This window comes from Aspergillus vadensis, assembly GCF_003184925.1.
Source record: "Aspergillus vadensis CBS 113365 unplaced genomic scaffold BO88scaffold_4, whole genome shotgun sequence".
Lineage (NCBI taxonomy): Eukaryota > Fungi > Ascomycota > Eurotiomycetes > Eurotiales > Aspergillaceae > Aspergillus > Aspergillus vadensis.
The window spans coordinates 1,017,068-1,037,062 of NW_020292042.1; the positions used below are offsets into that span (position 1 = coordinate 1,017,068).

General features: G+C 50.0%; 8 protein-coding genes across 8 annotated transcripts; 4 read left to right on the forward strand and 4 right to left on the reverse strand.

The window, feature by feature from the left end:
- Positions 1 to 1,952: 1,952 nt before the first annotated feature.
- On the forward strand, positions 1,953 to 2,623 carry BO88DRAFT_423113 (uncharacterized protein; the record flags this gene model as incomplete). Its single annotated transcript, XM_025708628.1, has 5 exons — positions 1,953 to 1,972; positions 2,003 to 2,064; positions 2,091 to 2,329; positions 2,392 to 2,535; positions 2,561 to 2,623. The coding sequence occupies 5 exons, from the start codon at positions 1,953 to 1,955 to the stop codon at positions 2,621 to 2,623; spliced, it is 528 nt and encodes a 175-aa protein (XP_025566075.1).
- A 648-nt stretch (positions 2,624 to 3,271) lies between these two features.
- Positions 3,272 to 4,149, reverse strand: BO88DRAFT_402517 (uncharacterized protein). Its single transcript, XM_025706118.1, has one exon. The coding sequence runs from the start codon at positions 3,756 to 3,758 to the stop codon at positions 3,444 to 3,446; it is 315 nt and encodes a 104-aa protein (XP_025566076.1). The 5' UTR covers positions 3,759 to 4,149; the 3' UTR covers positions 3,272 to 3,443.
- Positions 4,150 to 6,860: 2,711 nt separating this feature from the next.
- On the forward strand, positions 6,861 to 8,890 carry zfpA (putative C2H2 finger domain protein; the record flags this gene model as incomplete). The annotated part of the gene is made up of 3 exons (XM_025708085.1): positions 6,861 to 7,205; positions 7,241 to 7,361; positions 7,422 to 8,890. The coding sequence occupies 3 exons, from the start codon at positions 6,861 to 6,863 to the stop codon at positions 8,888 to 8,890; spliced, it is 1,935 nt and encodes a 644-aa protein (XP_025566077.1).
- A 136-nt stretch (positions 8,891 to 9,026) lies between these two features.
- Positions 9,027 to 9,252, forward strand: BO88DRAFT_402519 (uncharacterized protein; the record flags this gene model as incomplete). Its single annotated transcript, XM_025706119.1, has 1 exon — positions 9,027 to 9,252. Exon 1 carries the CDS (start codon positions 9,073 to 9,075, stop codon positions 9,247 to 9,249), a length of 177 nt encoding a protein of 58 aa, XP_025566078.1. The 5' UTR covers positions 9,027 to 9,072.
- A 177-nt stretch (positions 9,253 to 9,429) lies between these two features.
- On the forward strand, positions 9,430 to 10,720 carry BO88DRAFT_383022 (putative bis(5'-nucleosyl)-tetraphosphatase). Its single transcript, XM_025704654.1, has 2 exons — positions 9,430 to 9,588; positions 9,700 to 10,720. The coding sequence occupies exons 1-2, from the start codon at positions 9,463 to 9,465 to the stop codon at positions 10,609 to 10,611; spliced, it is 1,038 nt and encodes a 345-aa protein (XP_025566079.1). The 5' UTR covers positions 9,430 to 9,462; the 3' UTR covers positions 10,612 to 10,720.
- A 293-nt stretch (positions 10,721 to 11,013) lies between these two features.
- Positions 11,014 to 12,979, reverse strand: BO88DRAFT_476879 (uncharacterized protein; the record flags this gene model as incomplete). Its single annotated transcript, XM_025711957.1, has 2 exons — positions 11,014 to 11,525; positions 11,597 to 12,979. 2 exons carry the CDS (start codon positions 12,977 to 12,979, stop codon positions 11,310 to 11,312), a joined length of 1,599 nt encoding a protein of 532 aa, XP_025566080.1. The 3' UTR covers positions 11,014 to 11,309.
- Positions 12,980 to 14,367: 1,388 nt separating this feature from the next.
- Positions 14,368 to 15,656, reverse strand: BO88DRAFT_441861 (uncharacterized protein). The gene is made up of 5 exons (XM_025709916.1): positions 15,371 to 15,656; positions 15,235 to 15,302; positions 15,036 to 15,082; positions 14,853 to 14,857; positions 14,368 to 14,647 (listed from the first exon to the last, which is right to left on the reverse strand). Exons 1-5 carry the CDS (start codon positions 15,455 to 15,457, stop codon positions 14,420 to 14,422), a joined length of 435 nt encoding a protein of 144 aa, XP_025566081.1. The 5' UTR covers positions 15,458 to 15,656; the 3' UTR covers positions 14,368 to 14,419.
- An 813-nt stretch (positions 15,657 to 16,469) lies between these two features.
- On the reverse strand, positions 16,470 to 19,854 carry BO88DRAFT_325321 (uncharacterized protein; the record flags this gene model as incomplete). Its single annotated transcript, XM_025702483.1, has 7 exons — positions 16,470 to 17,225; positions 17,298 to 17,579; positions 17,644 to 17,996; positions 18,048 to 18,238; positions 18,441 to 18,508; positions 18,625 to 19,715; positions 19,776 to 19,854. Coding segments are annotated over 7 exons (2,820 nt in total), but the record flags the coding sequence as incomplete, so codon positions are not given.
- Between the last annotated feature and the right edge of the window lie 141 nt (positions 19,855 to 19,995).

Below are 19,995 nucleotides of genomic sequence, written 5' to 3' on the forward strand. Positions count from 1 at the left end.
AATCCCCCAAAATAGCAGTCCTATGGAAGCATCGAATTTGTTTCAAGTTGGTTTCAAGGGCGGCAAGAATGTTGTTCTGGAAGCATTTTTCCTGATCTCCTACTGGCGACCGCAGGGAAAGACAGTGCCAGGGGTTAGAATCCCAGCGCTTATGTTTGGGCGAATGCAAGCGCCAGCACACAAAGTAGTGCATGCAGCTAAGCAGGACTAGTCCCAACAGCACAATAATATCCACAAAGCGCTGACACTGCTCGACCCTTGCCAATCAATTAGCTGCTGTCTATCTATAGTCTAGCAATGTCTAGCATCAGACAGTCGGGCGCTTGTTTGGGACTGCGACAGAATCTCCTGGGTTTTTTAGTGCGCCGCCACGAGACGAGGCCAAGGAAGATATTAATGGAATCCTTTGTGTTACTTACTTTACTTGACCAAGCACGATGGCGGGCGAGGGATGCTTCCTTGCATCCTACGCAACGCCGAGATAATTTAGACATTCGTAAAATTTGGGGCCAAAATTCAAGCCATCCCATAGTTAATCCACAGTAATGGTCCATCAGTTATCTGTCGTCGCGACAACAATGATGGGGCGCCCCCTGGAAAAATTGGCACCTGCCAGCTGGGACCCGACACAAACTGACATGCGAAACAGTCTCTCTAAAAAGTGGGGTGCAGTGGAGACTCGGCCACGATCCGTCGGAACGCCATGATGGATGTGTCACTTCCGTATCCAAAGTGTACTATACCAGCCAGACTGCGTCCAGGATGATTATCACCTAGAGAATCGGCTTCTAAACTTAGTGCTGCACTCGATGAAAAGATCCGGGACTTCTTGTTCAGGATGGTGTACCTTACAGGCGCGCTGTGTTGTTTCTAAATCTGTATGCCTGCAGCAGCATCCGGAGATATCGGATGCTGTGGATAAGATAGTGGTCTAGTAGTACTCTGCGTGTTAGCCGTGTTGGTCCTATTATGCCCCGTAATTGGTGTGGCTCATGTGGGCGCTTAAGACACTTTACTTGACGGGGAGCGTAGCATCCTAAGAATAGCCCAGTCCAGGTCTCTTAATCACCAAATATTGTGGTCAGGTTGATACCTTTCGATTAGTGGCCGGTCGATCATTTCCTCGATGAGCCGAATACCAATCATTTCCCCATGGCGATAAAAGAAATTTCCCTTTCGTACTTGTGTGTTTTCGAGTCTGACACATGGGAGCAGGGATTAACTATTTCCTCCGCTGAGTTGACATTCTGGGCGCACCCGAAATAAGGCTTAGCGAACCCCTCATTGTCAATCCTCGGGATTGTCTGGGATTACCTGTCACCTTAAGTTTTGGATGATCAGGGATACTCCTTGAATGGCAGTTTGGCACGAAAATGTTCCAGACTGTTTTCGCCGACTACTTGTGCTGGTATAATCATTATGAGCTAGCTGCAAGATACTGAAATAAGAAATAAGCCGTTGGTGTCAGTAAGACTGAAATAAAAAAAGAAAAGCGTGGGCGATGGCCCTTCCCTGCCGCACCGAGAAAGCGTCTCCAGAATAAGGGACCGTCAGGATGGTAAAGTTTTGAAATCTCATCTGGATCAATTAAGTTACACGCATCAGCATATTTACGTGGTCTGCCACGTGCGGATACTTTGGGTGGAATCCGGGTGTCGTATTACCCTCGTGTACGGAAAGGCTCAGTACGTGAAGCCCCTGAGTGCACATCCATGTCAGCTTCATTGTAATCCCTGAGTAAAGCGTGATTACTTGTCATCTGTCGACGCTCCAAAAGAAATGGAGCTCGCTTTTCTGTTTCAAGCAAATGGTGTCCCTTATGACACATAAGGTCATATAATAAGTTGTGGGTCGGTTCAAATAATAAGGATTTTGGAGGCACACAACCGGAGTAAGAATTCCCTACCCATAATATTTCTGTAGGAAATTGATAGAGCCCAGACCAGTAGTGCATGCTAGTACCCAAGGTTAGGTAGAAGTCACAGGATTCTGGAACATCTAGAATACCCTGTCAGCACATCAGTGAAACGAAGCCACAATATTGGGACTTCCAGAAACTGAGGGGTGGAAGAGAAAGGAGGAAAAGGAAGCAAAACATGCCCCACCAGAGAGGAAGCTGTCGCTGTGCAACAATATTGGGGCTGGTTATCAACACATTCTAGAAGTCCGTGACGTGGTGCATTGTGTTACTTCATATTATCGTAGTGGAATAGTTTTTACCGCGACCAGCCACGGAGCTGATCCGTCGCACATAGATGAGCCAAACTTAGCAACATTGCTCCGGGAACCTCGTCGCCAAAAATTTTCGGCTATCGGTCAGTTCTACCATGTGCGACGACAATCTGACCGAGACGAGACAACATGTGGATAACCTATGACATAGGGAGAGAGCCACATTACAGGATGAATGCCACAGCGCGACCCGAGGGAGCGGTGAAAGAGAGGAGCAGGGTGCTGCGCCTCACTTCGATCAGTCCTCATCGCGGCATTAGCGCACGGGGATCTTCCAATGGAAAGTGCGGTAAGATCCGCCCGGTGACACACGATGGAAAGTATTAAGATGTGGCTCAACCAAACATGTGGCGCTAAGGTCGGGTCGGGAACTCCGTCCTCACCGACTTAGCGTCTCATTTTCTTGCGCCCCCCTTCGGAGAAGAGCGTCGGGTGTGTGCGTTCGTCACTGGTTTTCAAATTCTTCGAACCCAACCGCTTGCATTCTACATCTGCATACTGCGCCAAACCCGCTTCTGTGGCTTGATGACAAGGGGGATAAAGTCCATTGCCTTGTAGATTGTCAAGTTCGAAGCGTTTTGCAGGCTAAGTGTCCCCTAGGCCCACAATTCTTTGTCATTTCGTGTAGATATCCTCCTTTGTGGAGGACAATCATAAATGGGAGGGGATTATTCAAGGGACTTTTCAGTACAAAGTAGTAGTAATAGCCACAGATCGGTCGTTTCTTTGTCCATTGTTACTCCTGTCATACTCATGTATTGTGATCGTACGGAAGTATGGGAGGGTATGTAACAACACTACTCAGCCTTGCATGAGCCACAGTGGACCCACTCAACCTGGCAGCCACGATGTCATTTTTCTCATGTTTGACTTGCGTTCCATACCGGTTTTGAATGAAATGGGAAGAATGAAGCGACAGCTTCGTGGGACTAAGCCAAGGCATGTCATGATCCTTCTGACAGCCATGCTCTCCTACGGTGAACGTGCGATGGACCATCGTGTGCCTCCAACGTGTTCGGCGTATTTGAGGGCGGGACTATCGAAATCTATAATATTCCCCATTATAGCAGAGTCGTATATTGCCCGTCCACACACCTTCTCTCCTTCTCTCTCGGGTGGAGGGTGAAAAATATGTGCGGCTCTGTCTATATCGAAAACCCTAGTCCCGTGTTCGTCCAGTTTAGGCAAGATGATTGTCCTCGCCCGACGCCCTAAATGAGAATCGTCTTCCCGTCTGGGACAATCTCGGAAGTCTGATTGGATCGAAGAGGGTCGTCGGCCCATGACGCTTCATTTGCTCGTCGTGAGTTACTGACCAATCGTTCCGATCGCTGGAAAATGCACGTTTCTGAAAGGGGTGATGTTAGGGAGTGGAGCTGAGCTAAGATCGTCAAAAGGACCCATGAGGTCGGCGACTTGAGCGATGGGTGTTCGGAACTGGCGGCCACGGCCCAGATCCAGTTGCTTAGTTTGCTGCTAGTAAGTCCTCCACGTCCCTCCTGGATTGAGGACGATCTGAACCACATTGACGGGACGAAGGAAGCGTCCCGCCATGGGAAATTTTTTCGTTCTTCCACAGCTTGAGGAAAAGAATGACAGATCGACCACTGACGGTAGAATTGACTACCCTTAAACTTTCGAAACGTCTGTTTCCTCTGCGGTGTGTGTTAAGTCAATGACACATTCGCTCGTTTGGGTTTCTCCTTGAGGATTCGACTAGATACTAAATGGTTGGACGCGCACTACTAAGCGGATAGGTCACCAAGCACTAAAAGTTGCCCAGTCCGTATCCCCGTGATGGTGTAGCCACTAGCCTATAGAACATAGCAATTATCCGCTCGCAGGAGGTCACATCGCCTAGTGAATGGCATTGGGGAGGGGGAAAGAAAATCTTTTTGCCACCATCTTATCAGGAACAATGGCCGTGCCATGATTAGCAGGAATGCGGAGGAAGGGAAATAAACAAATATCCAACCGCTAAAACTGCTACGTAACCGACAGGGTTTGGTAGATAGTCAAATGGGCTACCGACAAATTAATGCCAAGTTTTCAACCGAGGATGGACGTGTGCCACTACGGACTTGCCGATGACACCTGCGGATACGAATGTCAGGAATGCACGGGGTACGGCGACCCCGTAGTAGGCATCCAGGTCTCCAGATCATTATTTACTAGTATCCTCCTTAGCTTATATTATTCATTTTTAATTTATTACGATCGATCGCTCAGATACGTGGGTTCTAGACACATTCAAAGGGACGTGTTTCATAGATAAAATATTACTTATTCAGGAGTAATGTGGTACCCGAACACGATACGGGCTCGCGAATTCCCCAGTTCGACAGTACCTTACATGCAGGTGGTGCGAAAGAAGAAACCACACAGAGGCATGGATAAGAAGTATCCAATTAAAAACCCTAGAGACGATGAATAAGATAAAATAAAAAAAGGAAAAGGAAAGGAAAAATGGGAGGAGGGGATGCACGGAATTTCGGAAAAGAGCGAGTCGATTAAGATTCTGATAGGGCCTGAATTCCAAGGGCGAGTGTATGAAATGCTTGCTAGAGGTTAGTAGTTGTGGAGGCTTTGACAAAAGTTTGGGTGGCCGTGGAGTGGATCGCAGATGGGGTTCCCTTATTACCATTTTAGGTAATCATCGGGGAGGATTTGGGTATCGAGCATCTCCGAATAATACTGTATTATTTGGGGTTGTAACGATTACTCCCTATGAGTGTAAGTAGATAAGCACATACACAATCTGATCAGAAGATTGGTGACTGATTCAGGAAAGAGGCAAGAAGAAGAAAAAGAATGCATTGAACGGACGAATAACTATTTACAGTATCGTGTAGGGGAAATCGAATGGAAACAACCAAACACAATAATCGACAGATTATTTTCTGATAAGGGAAAAGGGAAAAAAAGTAATGAAAGGAAAAAATGAGCATATGAATCTATCCTTACGATATTATTCGTGAGCAGATCACTTCAAAATGAGAATGACCTAAAGAAATAAAGAAAAAGGGAAAAAGAAAATGAGAAAGAAAAAGAAAATCAAATTAGAATAAGGAAAAAGAAAAAGTAAAAAAATTCCCAAGCAACAGAAAGCTGTCCTGCAAGTGAACCCTCCGGCTGGCAGTGCAAAATGGATGATGCATGATGGCTAGTGGTAATACTTATTTTCGTACACTGACTTGACCCGACTAGCAGTACGGCGTATCGAGGTGCTAATAATACCACATACCTGACCTACTCCTACCACTGGGTTCAGGCCCGGTTCACTGCCTGCCCCTGCTCGCCCGGCATCTCCACCTTTGCAGTTCTACTTTGCCTACTAGCAGCGTTACCCCTGTTCCTTTTTTCTTTTTTCCCTTTTCTTTTCTTTCCTTTTCTTTTTATTTTTCAAAATTATTTTAATTATTTTCTTTTTTTTTCAGTCCTCCACTCAGGTTAGTTAGTGGTTAGTTAGTGGTCCTTTCCTCCCCACCACCCACCACCCACTAACCATCATCATCATCACCACCACCATCATCATCGGCATCACTCACCCACACCCACAACCCACCCCAGTCCGTTTGGAACCGCGCTAAACACTAGGCTCTACTGCTCCCCTGTCGCGATGGTGCACGCAACCCCCCCGCCCCAGTACTATCTAGTCGGGCGATGGGCTCGACTCTTACTTTTTAGTGTGGTTTTTTCTTAGTTCGTCCGTAGTTGGTCAATCCCAGTCCAGTCCACTGAATATCCACTCCGTAAAGTCCTACACTGCGCGACTCATAGGGCCAGCAATCATATAACATTTATCTATGCTTTTACTCCCTCCCTTCCCCCTCCATCTGATCTTCCTCTTCCATCCTCATTCCACATTCCTCTTTCTCCCTCACATACGGGTCGGGCCTTGGTGAAGCTGTCAGCGAGACAACTCTCCCATTACCATTACAAAAGGGAATCCTTACCTACTTTGTTCCTCCTCTTCTACCTCTGCACTGCCCTCTCCTTCTTCCTCAACGCAGTGTCCCACCGACCTTCTTTTATATTTACGTTTCCAAGACCCCATTGCTTCGCATCTCATCATCCATCTTCTGCTGCTTGCGGTGTTAAACTTTTGCTGCCTCTTCTGCCTTCTCAGCGCCCCAAGATTCGGATCTGCAAGTGACAACACACTTCGTCGCCTTGCAGTTGGTACATTCAAACCCCGAGCTTTAGACACGTTCTTCGAAAGCTCCCTCTTTTGACCTCTTTGGGAAATTCCCCGAACCTCGTTTGGAGCTTGCTCGTCTCGTCACTACTAGGCTCCCGCTAAATACCAAGACTATCAAGCCATAGTAGGTTCCCCGAGCGGGCCGTTCCCAATCTTTGAACTCAATAACATTCTCTCCCAAGCCCTCGGGTCCAGGGGAGCCTTGCCGGACATTAATTCCATGCCATTGATTGAGACATCAGATTGCTAACGCTCATCATCTTGCAGATCGGTTGCATCCCTCTTCTTTCTTCTACATTAACCCTCGCATCCTCCCACCTGGAAGCCAAGAGACGAGCCAACCACTGCACGGAGCGTGGGCATGCAATCTCACGCAGACAACTCCGATTTCGTACTATTCCCTACCCACTTCACCGGTGACAACAAAATGCTGGCTTTGGATTCGTCCAGACAGCAGCAGCATCCCCCATACTTCCAATCCTACCCCATGGATCCTAGCACCTTTATCGATCCTCTTGCCTTCCATGTGGACGATCTAGGTTTCAGCCAGACCCACGACCCATCCGGTGTACCGCAGTCCTCCAACTACGGTACGCCGCCTGTCTACTCGGAGTCTTACTCGGACTCCAATAAAGCTGCCGGATTTCCACCCATGCCCGCCACTCCCCCGTCCCTGCCTTATATTCTGACCACTTCATTCCTGGACTTTCTACTGCGTCTGGTCCCTCGGTTGCAAGCGCCTCCTCCTCCGCCATCGGATCGCCCAATACGGGTTCTGCGCATGTCATCTCGGAAGACTGGGTCCAGACAACGAATGGCTTGGGGCTTCCCGCTGCGGTCATGAGTGACTTATTCCCCAATGAGTATTTTGGCAACACACTGGACTCAGAGGGTTTCTATCAACAAAAGTGCCCAGAAAGCTTTGTTGGTGGGTTACATCGTCCGATACACTGTCCTTCGGCCCCTGCTGACCACTAGATTACCTCAGACCCGTCTGTTATCCAGCCAATGCTACAGCAACATCCCATCCACCCGCCCACCATCTCATTCCCGGAACAGCCTGATTATGTCGTATCGCAAAGCGCGTTCCTTCCCCAGTCCCCTGACCCTTCCCACCTCCATCCTTCGGAGAGCTACGGTGCGAACCAACCGTTCGCACAGCACCCCAATGTTGTGCCGACCTCTTCCCCTTCCATGGCTCCTGCCCTTCCCCAGTCAAGACCACCTTCCTCCTATGACCGGAGGTCTTCAGTTTCGTCGGTTCAGTCCCAGCGCTCTCATCCGAGCCCGGCTGCCAGTATCGCAGAGTCCGACGATGACACCAAAGAAAAGGGCCGATGCCCTTTCCCGGAGTGCAGACGTGTCTTCAAGGACCTCAAGGCTCATATTCTGACACACCAGTCAGAGAGGCCCGAAAAATGCCCCATTGTCACCTGCGAATACCATATCAAGGGGTTCGCACGCAAGTATGACAAGAACCGTCATACTCTTACTCACTACAAAGGAACGATGGTTTGCGGTTTCTGCCCGGGGTCTGGGTCACCCGCGGAAAAGAGCTTTAACAGGGCGGACGTCTTCAAGCGCCACTTGACATCTGTGCATGGTGTCGAACAGACACCACCCAACTGCCGGAAGAGGAGCCCAGCTGCAGCGGCAAGCAAGGGAGCATCTAACTACAGCCCCGATGCGACCGGCAAGTGCTCAACTTGTTCCGTTACGTTCAGCAACGCCCAGGACTTCTACGAGCATCTGGACGACTGTGTGCTTCGGGTTGTCCAACAGGAAGAGCCCAGCGAAGCCATCAACCAGAAGCTGCTTTCCGAAGTCGATGCGGATGAGGAGGTGCAAAAGACGATGGAGAAACACAACTTGAACGACACGGCTGGCACCGTCGACATATACAATGACGAATATGATGATGACGATGATGACGCTTACGAATATTCGAACCTGCGCTCGGGCAAAGGCTCCCTGAAGAGCACCAAGGGATCAGGGGCGGTGGCCCGTCCTATCTTGGGCGTCAACAACGCTGTCACGAAGGGTTCGTCCAATGCCAATGCTAAGATGCGTGCAACTACATCCAAGCGACGAAACAACCGCGATCGTTACCCCCAGTCCTGGGGTTGCCCTAGCAGCAGCATCAAAACGAAGAAGCGTGTCCTCTGTGTCTTTGATGGACAGCGCCGTCTGTGGAAGGACGAGATGATGCTCGACAATGAGTTCGAAGTCCGCGTCAAGCTTCCGGGTGGTGCAGGGGATGGCACTAACCGCGAGGCTTACGTGACTGACTTGGATGTCGAGACACTGAAGCGTGCGGAGGGTGTTCTCAGTGCCAATGACGAAGAACGCGGCCCTTGGGTCGACAATCAGTCCACCCAGCTCATTGGACAACCGGCTGTTTTGCTGCCTGATACGTACCGGCCGCATGACGCTGAGCCCATGGATATGACCTACTAAGTCCGGAGGAAGACAGGACTCCATTCCCATCCATTCCCCCTCTTTTGTTCGATTCTGACTGTCATATTTTGCATATCGTGGGTTTTGCATCTGTGGCATGACGAGAGCGATTTTTTTTTTTTTTTGTGTTCGACCAGTTTTACCTTGATACCACCACTCTGCAGATCTTTCTTGTTCTATTGATGGGCACCCATGGAGGCTGCGCCCGTGGTCCTGTAATAATATCCCCCATGTTTACTTCTGGTTTTGGTTATGGATTGGGCGTTTGGGAAACTAAAACGAGATTATCTTGGAATGCAGGCCATAACCTACTTCAAAATGGGAAGGTATATTCTCCAGAATGTAAGATTCGCAATTGAGCAAGCATATCTATCGTTGTTTCTATTTGAGCAGCGTGAACAAGGTTTCAGCAGTAGATCTATCTAGTATCTATCTTTTTATCCGTAGTCGGGCCGGCCAGCGATCGGAGTCTTCTGCCCGCCTTTTGCCCCACACTTTCCCCTTCCCGCGGATGTCGCATGGCAGATTGCCTTCCTGATCAACAACCCAGATCACACACACGCCCTCGCAACATGCAGTTGGGTCTCTCGGAAAGCCTGTCTTCCCTGGTAAGCAGGCGATTCGTCGCTGCCAGGGATGCTGGTCATTTAATCTTCTCTTCGACGCATCTTGCGACCGTCCACACATCAAGCATACCGGTAACTAAGCCACCCCATCCATCCCCGCACCACACACACGTTCTCTCGGTCACTGTCCGTTCTACTGTCTCCGACTCCAGCTTACTGACTTTTCTCTCTTGTGCTGTCTAGTATCAAGTTCGCTATTGCCCAGCTCTTGCGAAGAAACCAACAGGCGCCCCTAAACCTGACAAGGCCCCCAGTGGCCCGAAACCCGATCCCTTCCAAGATCCGTCTCCCGACCTTCTCCTCGCTCAGATCCCTCGTGAGAACCCGTCACACGTGCTGGTCCTGAACAAATTCCCTGTAATACCGAATCACTTCATTCTTGCTACGAAGGCGTGGCAGTCGCAGACAGACCTCCTCGACAAGGAAGACCTGGAAGCCGCATATGCCTGTATCAAAGCATGGGCCGAGGGAAGTCAGCCGGAGTGCCAAGGGAGCAAGAAACTCTTTGCCTTCTTCAATTCTGGTGACGAGAGCGGTGCAAGTCAACCCCACAGACATCTACAGTTTCTTCCCGTCGAAGCCATGGCACAAGGTGACGCTGGAAACTGGCAGCCCCTGATTGACGCGGTGGCCCGGCAGCCTACATCCAGCGGGACTGGTTACCAACATTTGGCTCAGGTGCCTTTTGCGCATTTTGCTCGTCCCTTGCCACCAAACCCCTCTAGTGAGACTCTCCATCAGATCTACCTGTCTCTGTACAGAGCGGCAGTAGCAACGGCCAAGGGGGGTCTCAGTGACGCCAGCCAAGTCACGGGTCCTGCCGCCATTAGCTACAATCTTGCTATGACCGAGACATCCATGATGATCTGCCCGAGGCGGAGTGAAAGTGTTCGGATTACGGTTGACTCGACAGCAGCTGTAGATGTTGCTGAGGCGGGCGTTGTCGCACTTAACGGCACAGTCCTTGCTGGTACCCTGATGGTCAAGGCTGAGGCCGAATGGGACGAGTTGCGTCGGAACCCTACTTCGCTACATAATGTGCTTGCAGCTATTGGATACCCTCAGCCAGATGCGCGGGAAGTTTCTTTGTTGTAGATCGATATGAGCAGAGACATGACTTGATTAGATATTTTGCATGATAGGTATATTGAATAGAAGTAATTGAGCGTCTTTGCGGCAGACATGTAGCAGGACTACGCATAGCAATCAGCAATCCTCGGCCTGTATGGTTTCATATTGAACGGCCATCGAACAAGCGTGTCTCAGTAGGAGCTGCTACTTAGCGGAGCCCGACTAAGCTTAAGGGTAGACAACCCGCCACGGACGTATCAGCTTACACATACAGACCAACTAACTAGTACTACTAGTAGTACTACTTAACAGAGAAGTATCGGTTAGAAAGAAGCTAATCACGTGGCGAGGCAGTAGCTGGAAGTTGCGATGGCAGCTTCTTCTTTAGTTTCCTGCCACTTCCCTCCTGGATTCCGTTGACAACCCCTCAAACTGACCATGATTGTATGCTCAACCCACAACACTCCCAGTTCTATCGGACCAAGTGAATTCTATTTCCCTAAGAGAGTAGACAACGAAATGGAGACAACACAACTAGCCCTTGCCTATCCCCGATTCTGCTTCAATATTGCCCTCCCCACTCTTCATTTGTTCACTGATCGCTCCCTCACAATGAGTGTTTCTTGATTGCAAGTCCATTTGACACTGAAAATGCTCTCAACCGACGGAGTTTATTGGGAATATTTGGCAACCCATTATAACTCTTCCCACTCCAGTCAACCTTACATCTTCACGCCATGGACTTCGCACCACTTCTTCTTGCAGGTAGCATTTCCAAAATGATAGGTTCCCCCATGGGCTCTGATATACTGAGCCACCCTCTTCCATGAAACCTTTGGCAATTGTTTGTCAATGCGAGCCCAGCAGAAGGAGTGATGGCTATTGTCATGGCCCGTGGTTTCTGACAACACGTTAACCGCCTCACAGAGAAGGCGAATCTACCGTGAGTCAGTACCAGCTTCATGCACACCTAGGCGGATAATGAAAGCAACCGGGATAGGTGACTTACGTCGTTTTGGTGCCATTGTGGCTTCCTCACGCGTTGCTCTTTAGACTTTGTCAACGTGCGGAATCTGCCACGGAGAGTCGACTCGGCCTCCTTGAACCCGCCAATCCTTTTTATATCTTTATATGACAACCCACGGAGCTTACAGTCGATTAAGAATGCGTTTCTCTTGTCGCGGAGGCACGTAAGTGGCCTGCCAAGTAGTTTCCCCTGGTTAACATGGCTTATGTCACTGGAACTCGGTAGCGTCCAAGGCTCGTTAACTCTATACCGGCTCTCATGGTATAGATAGGAACTGGTGATAGGGAATGATTCATTACACCTTTGGTTGGCTGCGCATCCACTTCCGATCGAAAGCATGGCTGGGCAATCAGCCCTTGGGGAGCCCCATGGGAGGAGTAGAGTCTGGGCAGCGCTTGAACCGTCATCTTCAAATGTGGACGGATCCAGATTAATGTTCGCTGCCGCAAGCTGAGCCAGTGCGCTGTTGATTTCTCCGTAGAATTGCGCCTTGTTCGACAGGTTCCCTGCGTCCCATATGGATAGACCAGAACTAGTGTCTTCACTGGATGAGTGCGATAACTGATGAACCTGCGCAGCTGGCAAAGGAAGTGATGTGCTAGCTGCATCAAGAATACTATCTGCAGCTGGTGCTGGAATCTCGAGTGACGAACTTGGGGACTCAGATAGTGCTACTTCTTCCACGCTTGCCCACTCTCCCTCAAGAAGAGGCGCACTGTCCTGAGATATGCATTCATCGAGGATGGTTATGGGTGCCCTGAGTGGTGATTCCCCCTCCGCCATAAGGATTGGGACGGGCTCGCTGATCGCAAAATGATCATTCATATCATCGGCCTGGTGGTTTATATCAGAAGCAGCATCGCTGGAATAGAGATTGTCGTCGGCGAATGATGTCTGTGGGACGTGTGGGTGGGCATCAAGGATCTCGAACTGACAGCCATCCTCAACTTTGATGAAGTGCACTATCTCCTGCGGCTTGTTGTGATGAGTCTGCTCTTCAGGTAGAAACTGAAGCCCGTGTGCTGCTGCTGCGGTTCTTCCGGGTTCGAAGAATGAGTAACAGTTGGGAAAACAATAAGGGCACCCTATCTGGGGCAAGTCTCGCATTGTCATGTCGTTGCTCGTCATCTTGATGAAATGTGTATGCAGTTGCTCGTCGTTCTCCATGAGTTGATGTGTCTGTTCGCCTTCAAGGTGTATCACAGAGAGCTCTGAGGTGGTGTCTTGCCAGGTAGAAGGTCTTCCATGGAAGAGTGACTCGCGGTTGTCTAGGAAGAAGAGATGGGAATCAAAGTCCAACACATTTAGGCTTTCCTTAACGGCAACTGCCTTTCGGTCTCTTGAAGCGATCAGGACGCGCAGCATGGCTTTAAACAGAGACCAATATCTTCTTGCTCGCTTCACCGCTACTGTCCCCTACGCTCTGGATAGACGTTGGGCAAATACTATGCATTGGATCCTGGTGTCAGGTTATGCACGCTGTCAGGCTACTAGGGCACCTGCAGGGACTGTTGTGGCTGCTCAGTACACCAAGATCTATATGGAGGGGTTTCACTTTCCTCGGATGACTCACCAATAAGGGCTGAGTGTTGATGACTCTGCGATTGTTTGATTTTCCAAATTGGGTTGCAAGGAACCAATGACCGAAGGTCTCAAGATCAGACGGGCTTTCCCTGAAGGCAACACGACTGAGCGGTGGAGGAAGTAATGGGCACAAGGCGCCTCTGACGGTATGGTTCCCGCCTTCTCTGCAGTTGCTCGACGACCGAAGAGTGATGCTTCTTCTTGTCCGCCACAGATGGAATGGCAATGATGTCTCAGAAGTCTAGCCTCTTAGGCAACAGTTGTCATTCGAGAAGTAGCTGGACAGGGTTCATGGAACTCACGGTTCGCTCTATGAGAGGTGATGTCTTTTTCAACGGAGGATGTAGAAGGCTGTCTCAGTCCCCAAGGAAAGGTAACGACACAACACCGCGCTCGAGGACAAGAGAAATCTGACTCGAGAACACCGGAGCTTTTCAACATGAATATAAAGCCATATTGATGACCTTTCACGCCCTCGCGCATTAGGCCCCTGAATTACATGGCTACCATGTTCCGATATGGCTTGAGCTGTTCGCATCGCCGGGAGCTTAACCCTTGTTCTTTCCAAGATTATATCGGCCTGAACGCTACAAAATGCCGATCGAGGCACTATACCCTTTTCTGTACAAATAAGGCATGGGGATTACGGAACAAGATCAGTTATGGCACATGGTTCGGTTTAGCATAATCTCCCAAACTTCCATACCGATCAGTCAAACTTTTCTTTTGTAGTTTGCCGCACATGGTCCGAATGGCGATCCTTGAAAGAAGAGCCATCTTCTGTGGCGCAGAAGATGAACTCTGGGAAAGGAGAACTCAATGTCCTGGTGTTCAGACGAAGTTGAACTGGTGTGGTTGTTTTGCAGTGGACGCCAATCGGGTAGCCACATAGGGCTTTGTTCGCACATCCGCTTTATCCTACCATCCTCAGGCGATGCGGTGGCTGCGACCTCATACCAAAGAACCCAGAACACTTATTACCTCCAGAAAATGGGACGTTTGGCCGGACGGTTCGGAAAGCTCCCGTTCGGATCTGCAGGTGTGGTTTTCTCCGCCATTGGCTTGACTGACATGCTTTATCTGACTGCTTTCTTTTGCCCTAACAGCTGCGGACCTTTTTAACCCGCGCTACCGCACAAGCCGGAATCAAACTGCATATGCAGATCATTCCCATCATTCGGGTATCCACCAGAGCTCAGACAACTGCACGCTACTTAAGGCCTATGTATTCTGAGGATCAAAAGTGCCGCAGAAGCTGTTCCCATGAGGACCAATAACAAGGGAGCAAGTAGAAAGTTGGAAGGAGAAGCGTCCGTGTTGGTCCTGCACGATAAGGTTTTCCGATTCACCGCTTGATTCCATCCAAATACATTGCACTCCATCTTTCACCGGGTCCTGCCAGCCCCAAACGCTTCTGCATCCGTCATTGTGCAAATCAGACGTGCCCATCTGTCATGGCGAAGCAGTGGGCGCAAATGTCGGTCGGAGATTAAGCTTAACCCGCTATTCAAGCCAAATGTCGGATGGGTCACCGGTTTGCTCCCTAGATTCCAGGGAAGTGAAGTCCAGCTTGAGAGGTCGATCGGATCTGCATGAGCCATTTCTTCCAGACATCCAACCTGGTGACAGGGTACTTCTGGAACTTACATCATACGGCACCTACAGAATCATTTCTTTTTCTCATCTCACGGTACTTTCTGGCCTCACTTCCACCACTGTCGTCTCGCACAATGCAAGACAAGGCAAACAATCCCTGATCAAGAACAAAAGAAAAAGCAAAGACAAACCGCACTCAACCCCCCTGATCCCTACCAGGATCAGATTTTTTTCCCCGCACGATCGTTGTTTCGCTCCGTGTGGCTCATTGCAGATCTATCATGTACACTGTATGTTTGCACCTGCTGTAAATCCTATGTATAGCCTGTGTGGGTCTTCCTCCCCCGGACACCATCCCCAAGCATGTGCACATATAGACGCGTACATGTATGTATGTATGTATGTGTGCACGGGCTGCGAATGGGCTTTTTGTGACTTACCGGCGGTTGGGGATGGAATGGGGTGGTGACAGAACTAATCTCCTCCATAGACAGGGGGGCCTACTAGCCTGCCTCAAGGTAAACACAAGAAAGAAGGAAAGATAGAAAGTACTGATCTGGTCTGGCCTAGCCTGACGCACTGGATCTTTTGAGAGTTGCACACACCTTCCCTGCGGGAATCCCGGATGTTGGGTAGAAACGGTGACACCGTCGGGATGAGCATGTTTCACGGGTTTCACTACACCCTTTCCTTTTCGCCGAGAGACTAGACCAGTCTAGCACGGTCCACTCACCATGTATCCTTGAGGAACAAACCGGAAAAACAAAAAATAGAAGAAGAAAATCATTAAGGAGACACAACGCGTGGGATGGTGGCGGTAGGGATCTGAGCGTCCCCCATTGATGATGACAATAACGGGACTATTCCACACCCCTCTGCAAATTCCCGAGAGGAGCATGCAGAAGATTAGCTCAGATTGACGGAGGTTGAGCCTGAAGAAATTCGGAGAAATAACAGAAATAACTACGGTGGGGACTGTTGGTGCTAAGGAAGCAGGTAGGGAAGGAAGACGGCAGTAGTCTTTCTCTAATGTCTGTTCCCGCTGCAGCTGCCGTCGTTCCGGTTTGCTGACGACGGGCCTTCCTGCTGCTGCTGCTACTGCTGCTGGCTTGCGGCAATGGCGTGTCTGTCTTCTTTCAAATCTGTTTTCCAAATTCACGTTCATTGCATGAATCATGACTATAGTCTGCTCGCAGTTTTGCTTTTTCCTGCTTTTTGCTGTACATGTCCTCAGCAAACCCGGGCTGGTCGAGGCGTGAATGGAGGTATTCCTTCCTACTGGGAGCTCGGGAACTGATTTGTTTTCTCCACATGTATGTATGCTAGAACCCTGCGCGGGTGTCGGTAGATGACAGTTCCATCCCTCAACAGCCAGGCCATCCATTGCCCTACGCAAAGTGGATAGATGGTTAGATCGTCGCAGGCCCCCGCTGGCCGCCCTTCTTCCGGCCCTTGGCATAAGGATATGATTGTACAGGGGATGACGGTTCATGCAGGAATGATAGTAAGTAAAGAATGGGGTCCGCCAGGGTAATTTCAGGGTACTTCGCTTTCCTGCGTGCGTCCGCCGTAGCTCTGGTACCGGTCCAAGAGCCGGTCCATCAGCAGCACTGTGACTTTCGTCAGCAGATGGATCCAAGCATCCCTTCCATCCCCAATGCATGGCTGGTAGCTCACCCATGAACAATGTAAGAGTAAACGCATATAATATGGCGGGGGATGTCATGAAAGAATAGACGAGCGGAAAGTGACGAGAGAAACTCATTAGGCTTCCAAGGAGCATACCAAGAGATACGCGGGCCGCTGCGCTGATGCCCATACATCTGCGGAGCGTGTGGCGACGCGCTAATAATACAAAAGCACCAAAGAACATCATGGAGAGTGACGCCACGGCAAAATAGTACACATAGACGAATTCTAGGAGGGCCATATACCCTCTCAGCAGCTGCTCACTACTCAAGCGGCCAGGATCAGGGTGGTTCGAAGGCATGATCCGCATGGTGGAGAACAGCGCCGCAGTTACATTCCCTACCAGGTCACTGAGCATGTCTCGGGCGATGGGGACTTGGCCCGTCCGACGGGAGGGACAAAGCGGGTGATTGGGGAGATCATCCAAGATCTGGGAGATTGTAACCTGTTCGTTTACGGCCCCTCGGCTATAGTCGATTTCCATATCAGCAATGGTGGCTCGAAGAATTCGGATGGCGTAGTCGGGTCTGGGCCGTGGGTCTTCACAAGCCCACAAAATGGTTTCCGCCAGGTACCGGAGTTTCAATGTGATATCCAGACTTAAGGCAAGGATCTGAGACCCTTCAAGGAGGAGAATGAGGACCACATGGAACGGGAAATGTAGCTGGGCCCATATTTGCTGAGAGTACTTGCCCAGAACACGTCTCGGAGAAAGGTCGAAGTACGCTTGCCACAAGAAGTACTGAGATTGACATGTTAGGATTCCGATTAGAAACGAACTGAACAGTGGGTCAGTCAATTATTGGGGCCATACCACACTAGTTGTGACGCCTAGGATATGGACAAACGACCACTTCGTCCAGCCACCAGGGCCTACTGTCCGGTTGACGAGCCTAGTGACTGATATGACACCTTCACCGATTATGATCAGAGTTAGGAGGCCCATTCTTGTGTTGAGATGGGTATCTTGAAGTCCAATCCCAGGTGTGGCGCTTGAGGTTCCCATTACTACCCACATCTCGACCCCAAATAGAACAAACCAAACGGTCCAAATATAGGGGTTGACTCCCTCACGGGGACGGAAGGCATAATACATCTACAGAAAGTCAGCTTGGCAAAGGTACGAGCTAACCGATGGTTGTCTGCCTTGGGTAGCTTACCAGGAGGTAGGTCAAACTTGAAACGAATTGCATCCCGGCAATAATGGATACGCCCCGAGCTGCAGGTATCATACGCCGTCGAAGAAACACGGCATTGACAGTGTATTGCAAGGCGAGTAAGAGCCGACTACCACCGAGGATAAGGCTCAGGGACTGGAAGGCCCAGACATTTTCTGGCTGAACACGTGTGGTGAACCTTGAACCTGCTGATGCAAATCCAACCATAGCAGCCAATTGAAGGGCCTTGCAAATTCTCTCGAAGATCGAGTCTCGCGCGAAACGGATATCAAATAGTGTGACTTGAAGCCAGGTAAACCAGATGATCCCGAGGAAGCCAATGTAGGCCCACAAAGCTGGCATGCGGCATCAGATTGTGATCAAACCATGTTGGAGAGCTGGTATACCTTCTACGTTGTTGATTTCATGTGTGGCTGTGAAGGTGGAGAGATTCGCGACGAAGAACAAGTCAAAGAACAGCTCGATGGGTGTTGCCTCGGATTGTTGACGGAGATGCGGAAGATCTCCATCCTTCTCGTCAATTGGCGACTCAATGAACGCAATGACACTACGCTGCCTATTGAAGTTAAGAAATTCACTCAAATACCATCTCCCCTAACCGAAAGTCCAACTTACTGCGTGGCTGCTCTGGCACGCCTATCTCTACTCGACGGATGGTCAAACCAGGACTTGAAGGGGATTGGTATCATAGTAATGGGGCCTTGAAGAAACTAGACAACTAAACGATGGGTATCATGAAATATAGAGTAAGAACAGTCCTGGTCGGTGGCCGTCAAGACATTGGCGCAGTCGATCGGTTTCGATACGAAGAGCAACTGGTGTTGTCTCGGAAAGAGCGATGGTGATGCTCTTGGACAGGGACTTCAAAGAGGCAGCCACAGCAGACCGTGCGGAAGGCGTCAATGAAGCATATTTGAAGCATCAAGGCTCCTCATGCTCAGAGTTGTTTGCAGATGCTGTCACCGAATTTCCAAGACCCTCCAAGCCTCGCGAATTCGCCATCTCATCGGCCGTAGAGAGGTTCCCATCCGAGCCAGGAGTGATCCCAGCCTCCTGCTTAAGCTTCTCGTAATTATCTCCGGCTTCTTTGATCAAAGCCTGGATTTCCACTTCCCGAACAGCTATGTCCGCCTTCTCTTTCCTCAATTCCTCCATGCGGTCGATCATCTGAGCCTTTGATTTCTCTAGGACTGCCAAGTTCATACGCAAACGCTCGAGTGAGTTCGACAGACGGGGTAACGAGGTCATCTTTGGCGGAGTGCGCGGACGGTCGATAGGGTCTCTGCTCGCACCCATAGCAGCTCGTGCCTGACTGGCGTCGTACGCTGCTTTTTCCTCCAAGTCCGAATCATCTTCATCCGACAGACCTTCAGCATCATCAATAAGTTCACGCATTTCTTCCCGCTGTTTTCGTTTTTGCTCTTTCTCTGCTTTCCTCCCAAGGGATATACGTCCGTCCTCAACAAATTCGTCAAATCCTTCTGCGAAATCTTCATCGTCACGAACGAGCCTCGTATCCTCTCGCCGCGCCTGAAGATCCCAGTCGTCCTCTTCCATATCATCCTCGAGGGAAATGAAATCTTTCTCCGTGGAAAGCGCCGCCTCTTCCTTCGCTAATCGGGCTCTCCGAGCTTTCTTTTCTCTAATCTCTGCTTCGCTGGGAATAGCAGCAGGAGTTGAAACCTTCATGACCTCACCAAACTTGGCAGCCACATCAATTGTCTTCTCCGATTCATCCTCAGCTGCGGGCTTCGGCGTAGAGGGGGTCGAATTTCGGAGCTCTTTTAGATATTCGTCGTTGTAACTCGGCCTATCCTGCTCAGGCCCTACCCGGAGGGGGATCTGACCACCTACGCCTGACGGTGTCAAGGATCGCTGAAATGCACTCTTCTCTATAGCCCGTTTCGCGAGCCCAGGTCGTTTGGGAATGACAACTTCGCTTTCCTGGTCGTCATCGTCCGCCATCGAGGTACTGCCGGGGCCGAAGGAAAGGCGCATCTTCGACTTTTGCTTCGTTTTTGAAGTCGGAGGACGTTTGACAACAGGGCCAGAGTCTATCAGCCTTCCATTAGTATATGCAGCACGTAGAGTTGAGCTTGATCGCAGATACCAACCTTGCTCGTCGGCGTCATTTTCCTCATCATCGCCACCAATTTTGCGGGGCTTTCGGCGATTTGCAAATTGAGAACTCATTGTCAAAGCGTATGAAGAAGCCTAATAATCTCCTTGTCCAAACCGAGTTCCCAGCTATAAAATCAGCCAAAAGCCTGAAAGATGAAACCCCGCTGGCGTCACTTGCAGCTCCGCGATTCTTTGGAGCTTGCGGGAACATCA

Bases quoted from the DNA above. Each gene is read 5' to 3' on its own strand.
- BO88DRAFT_402517 (XM_025706118.1), bottom strand. From the start codon at position 3,758: ATGTGGTTCAGATCGTCCTCAATCCAGGAGGGACGTGGAGGACTTACT.
- BO88DRAFT_383022 (XM_025704654.1), top strand. From the start codon at position 9,463: ATGCAGTTGGGTCTCTCGGAAAGCCTGTCTTCCCTGGTAAGCAGGCGA. The intron at 9,589-9,699 runs GTAACTAAGCCA...TGTGCTGTCTAG, and splicing joins TCCACACATCAAGCATACCG to TATCAAGTTCGCTATTGCCC.
- BO88DRAFT_441861 (XM_025709916.1), bottom strand. From the start codon at position 15,457: ATGCTCATCCCGACGGTGTCACCGTTTCTACCCAACATCCGGGATTCC. The intron at 15,303-15,370 runs GTCAGGCTAGGC...ACCTTGAGGCAG, and splicing joins ACTCTCAAAAGATCCAGTGC to GCTAGTAGGCCCCCCTGTCT. The intron at 15,083-15,234 runs GTAAGTCACAAA...GCAAACATACAG, and splicing joins CATTCCATCCCCAACCGCCG to TGTACATGATAGATCTGCAA.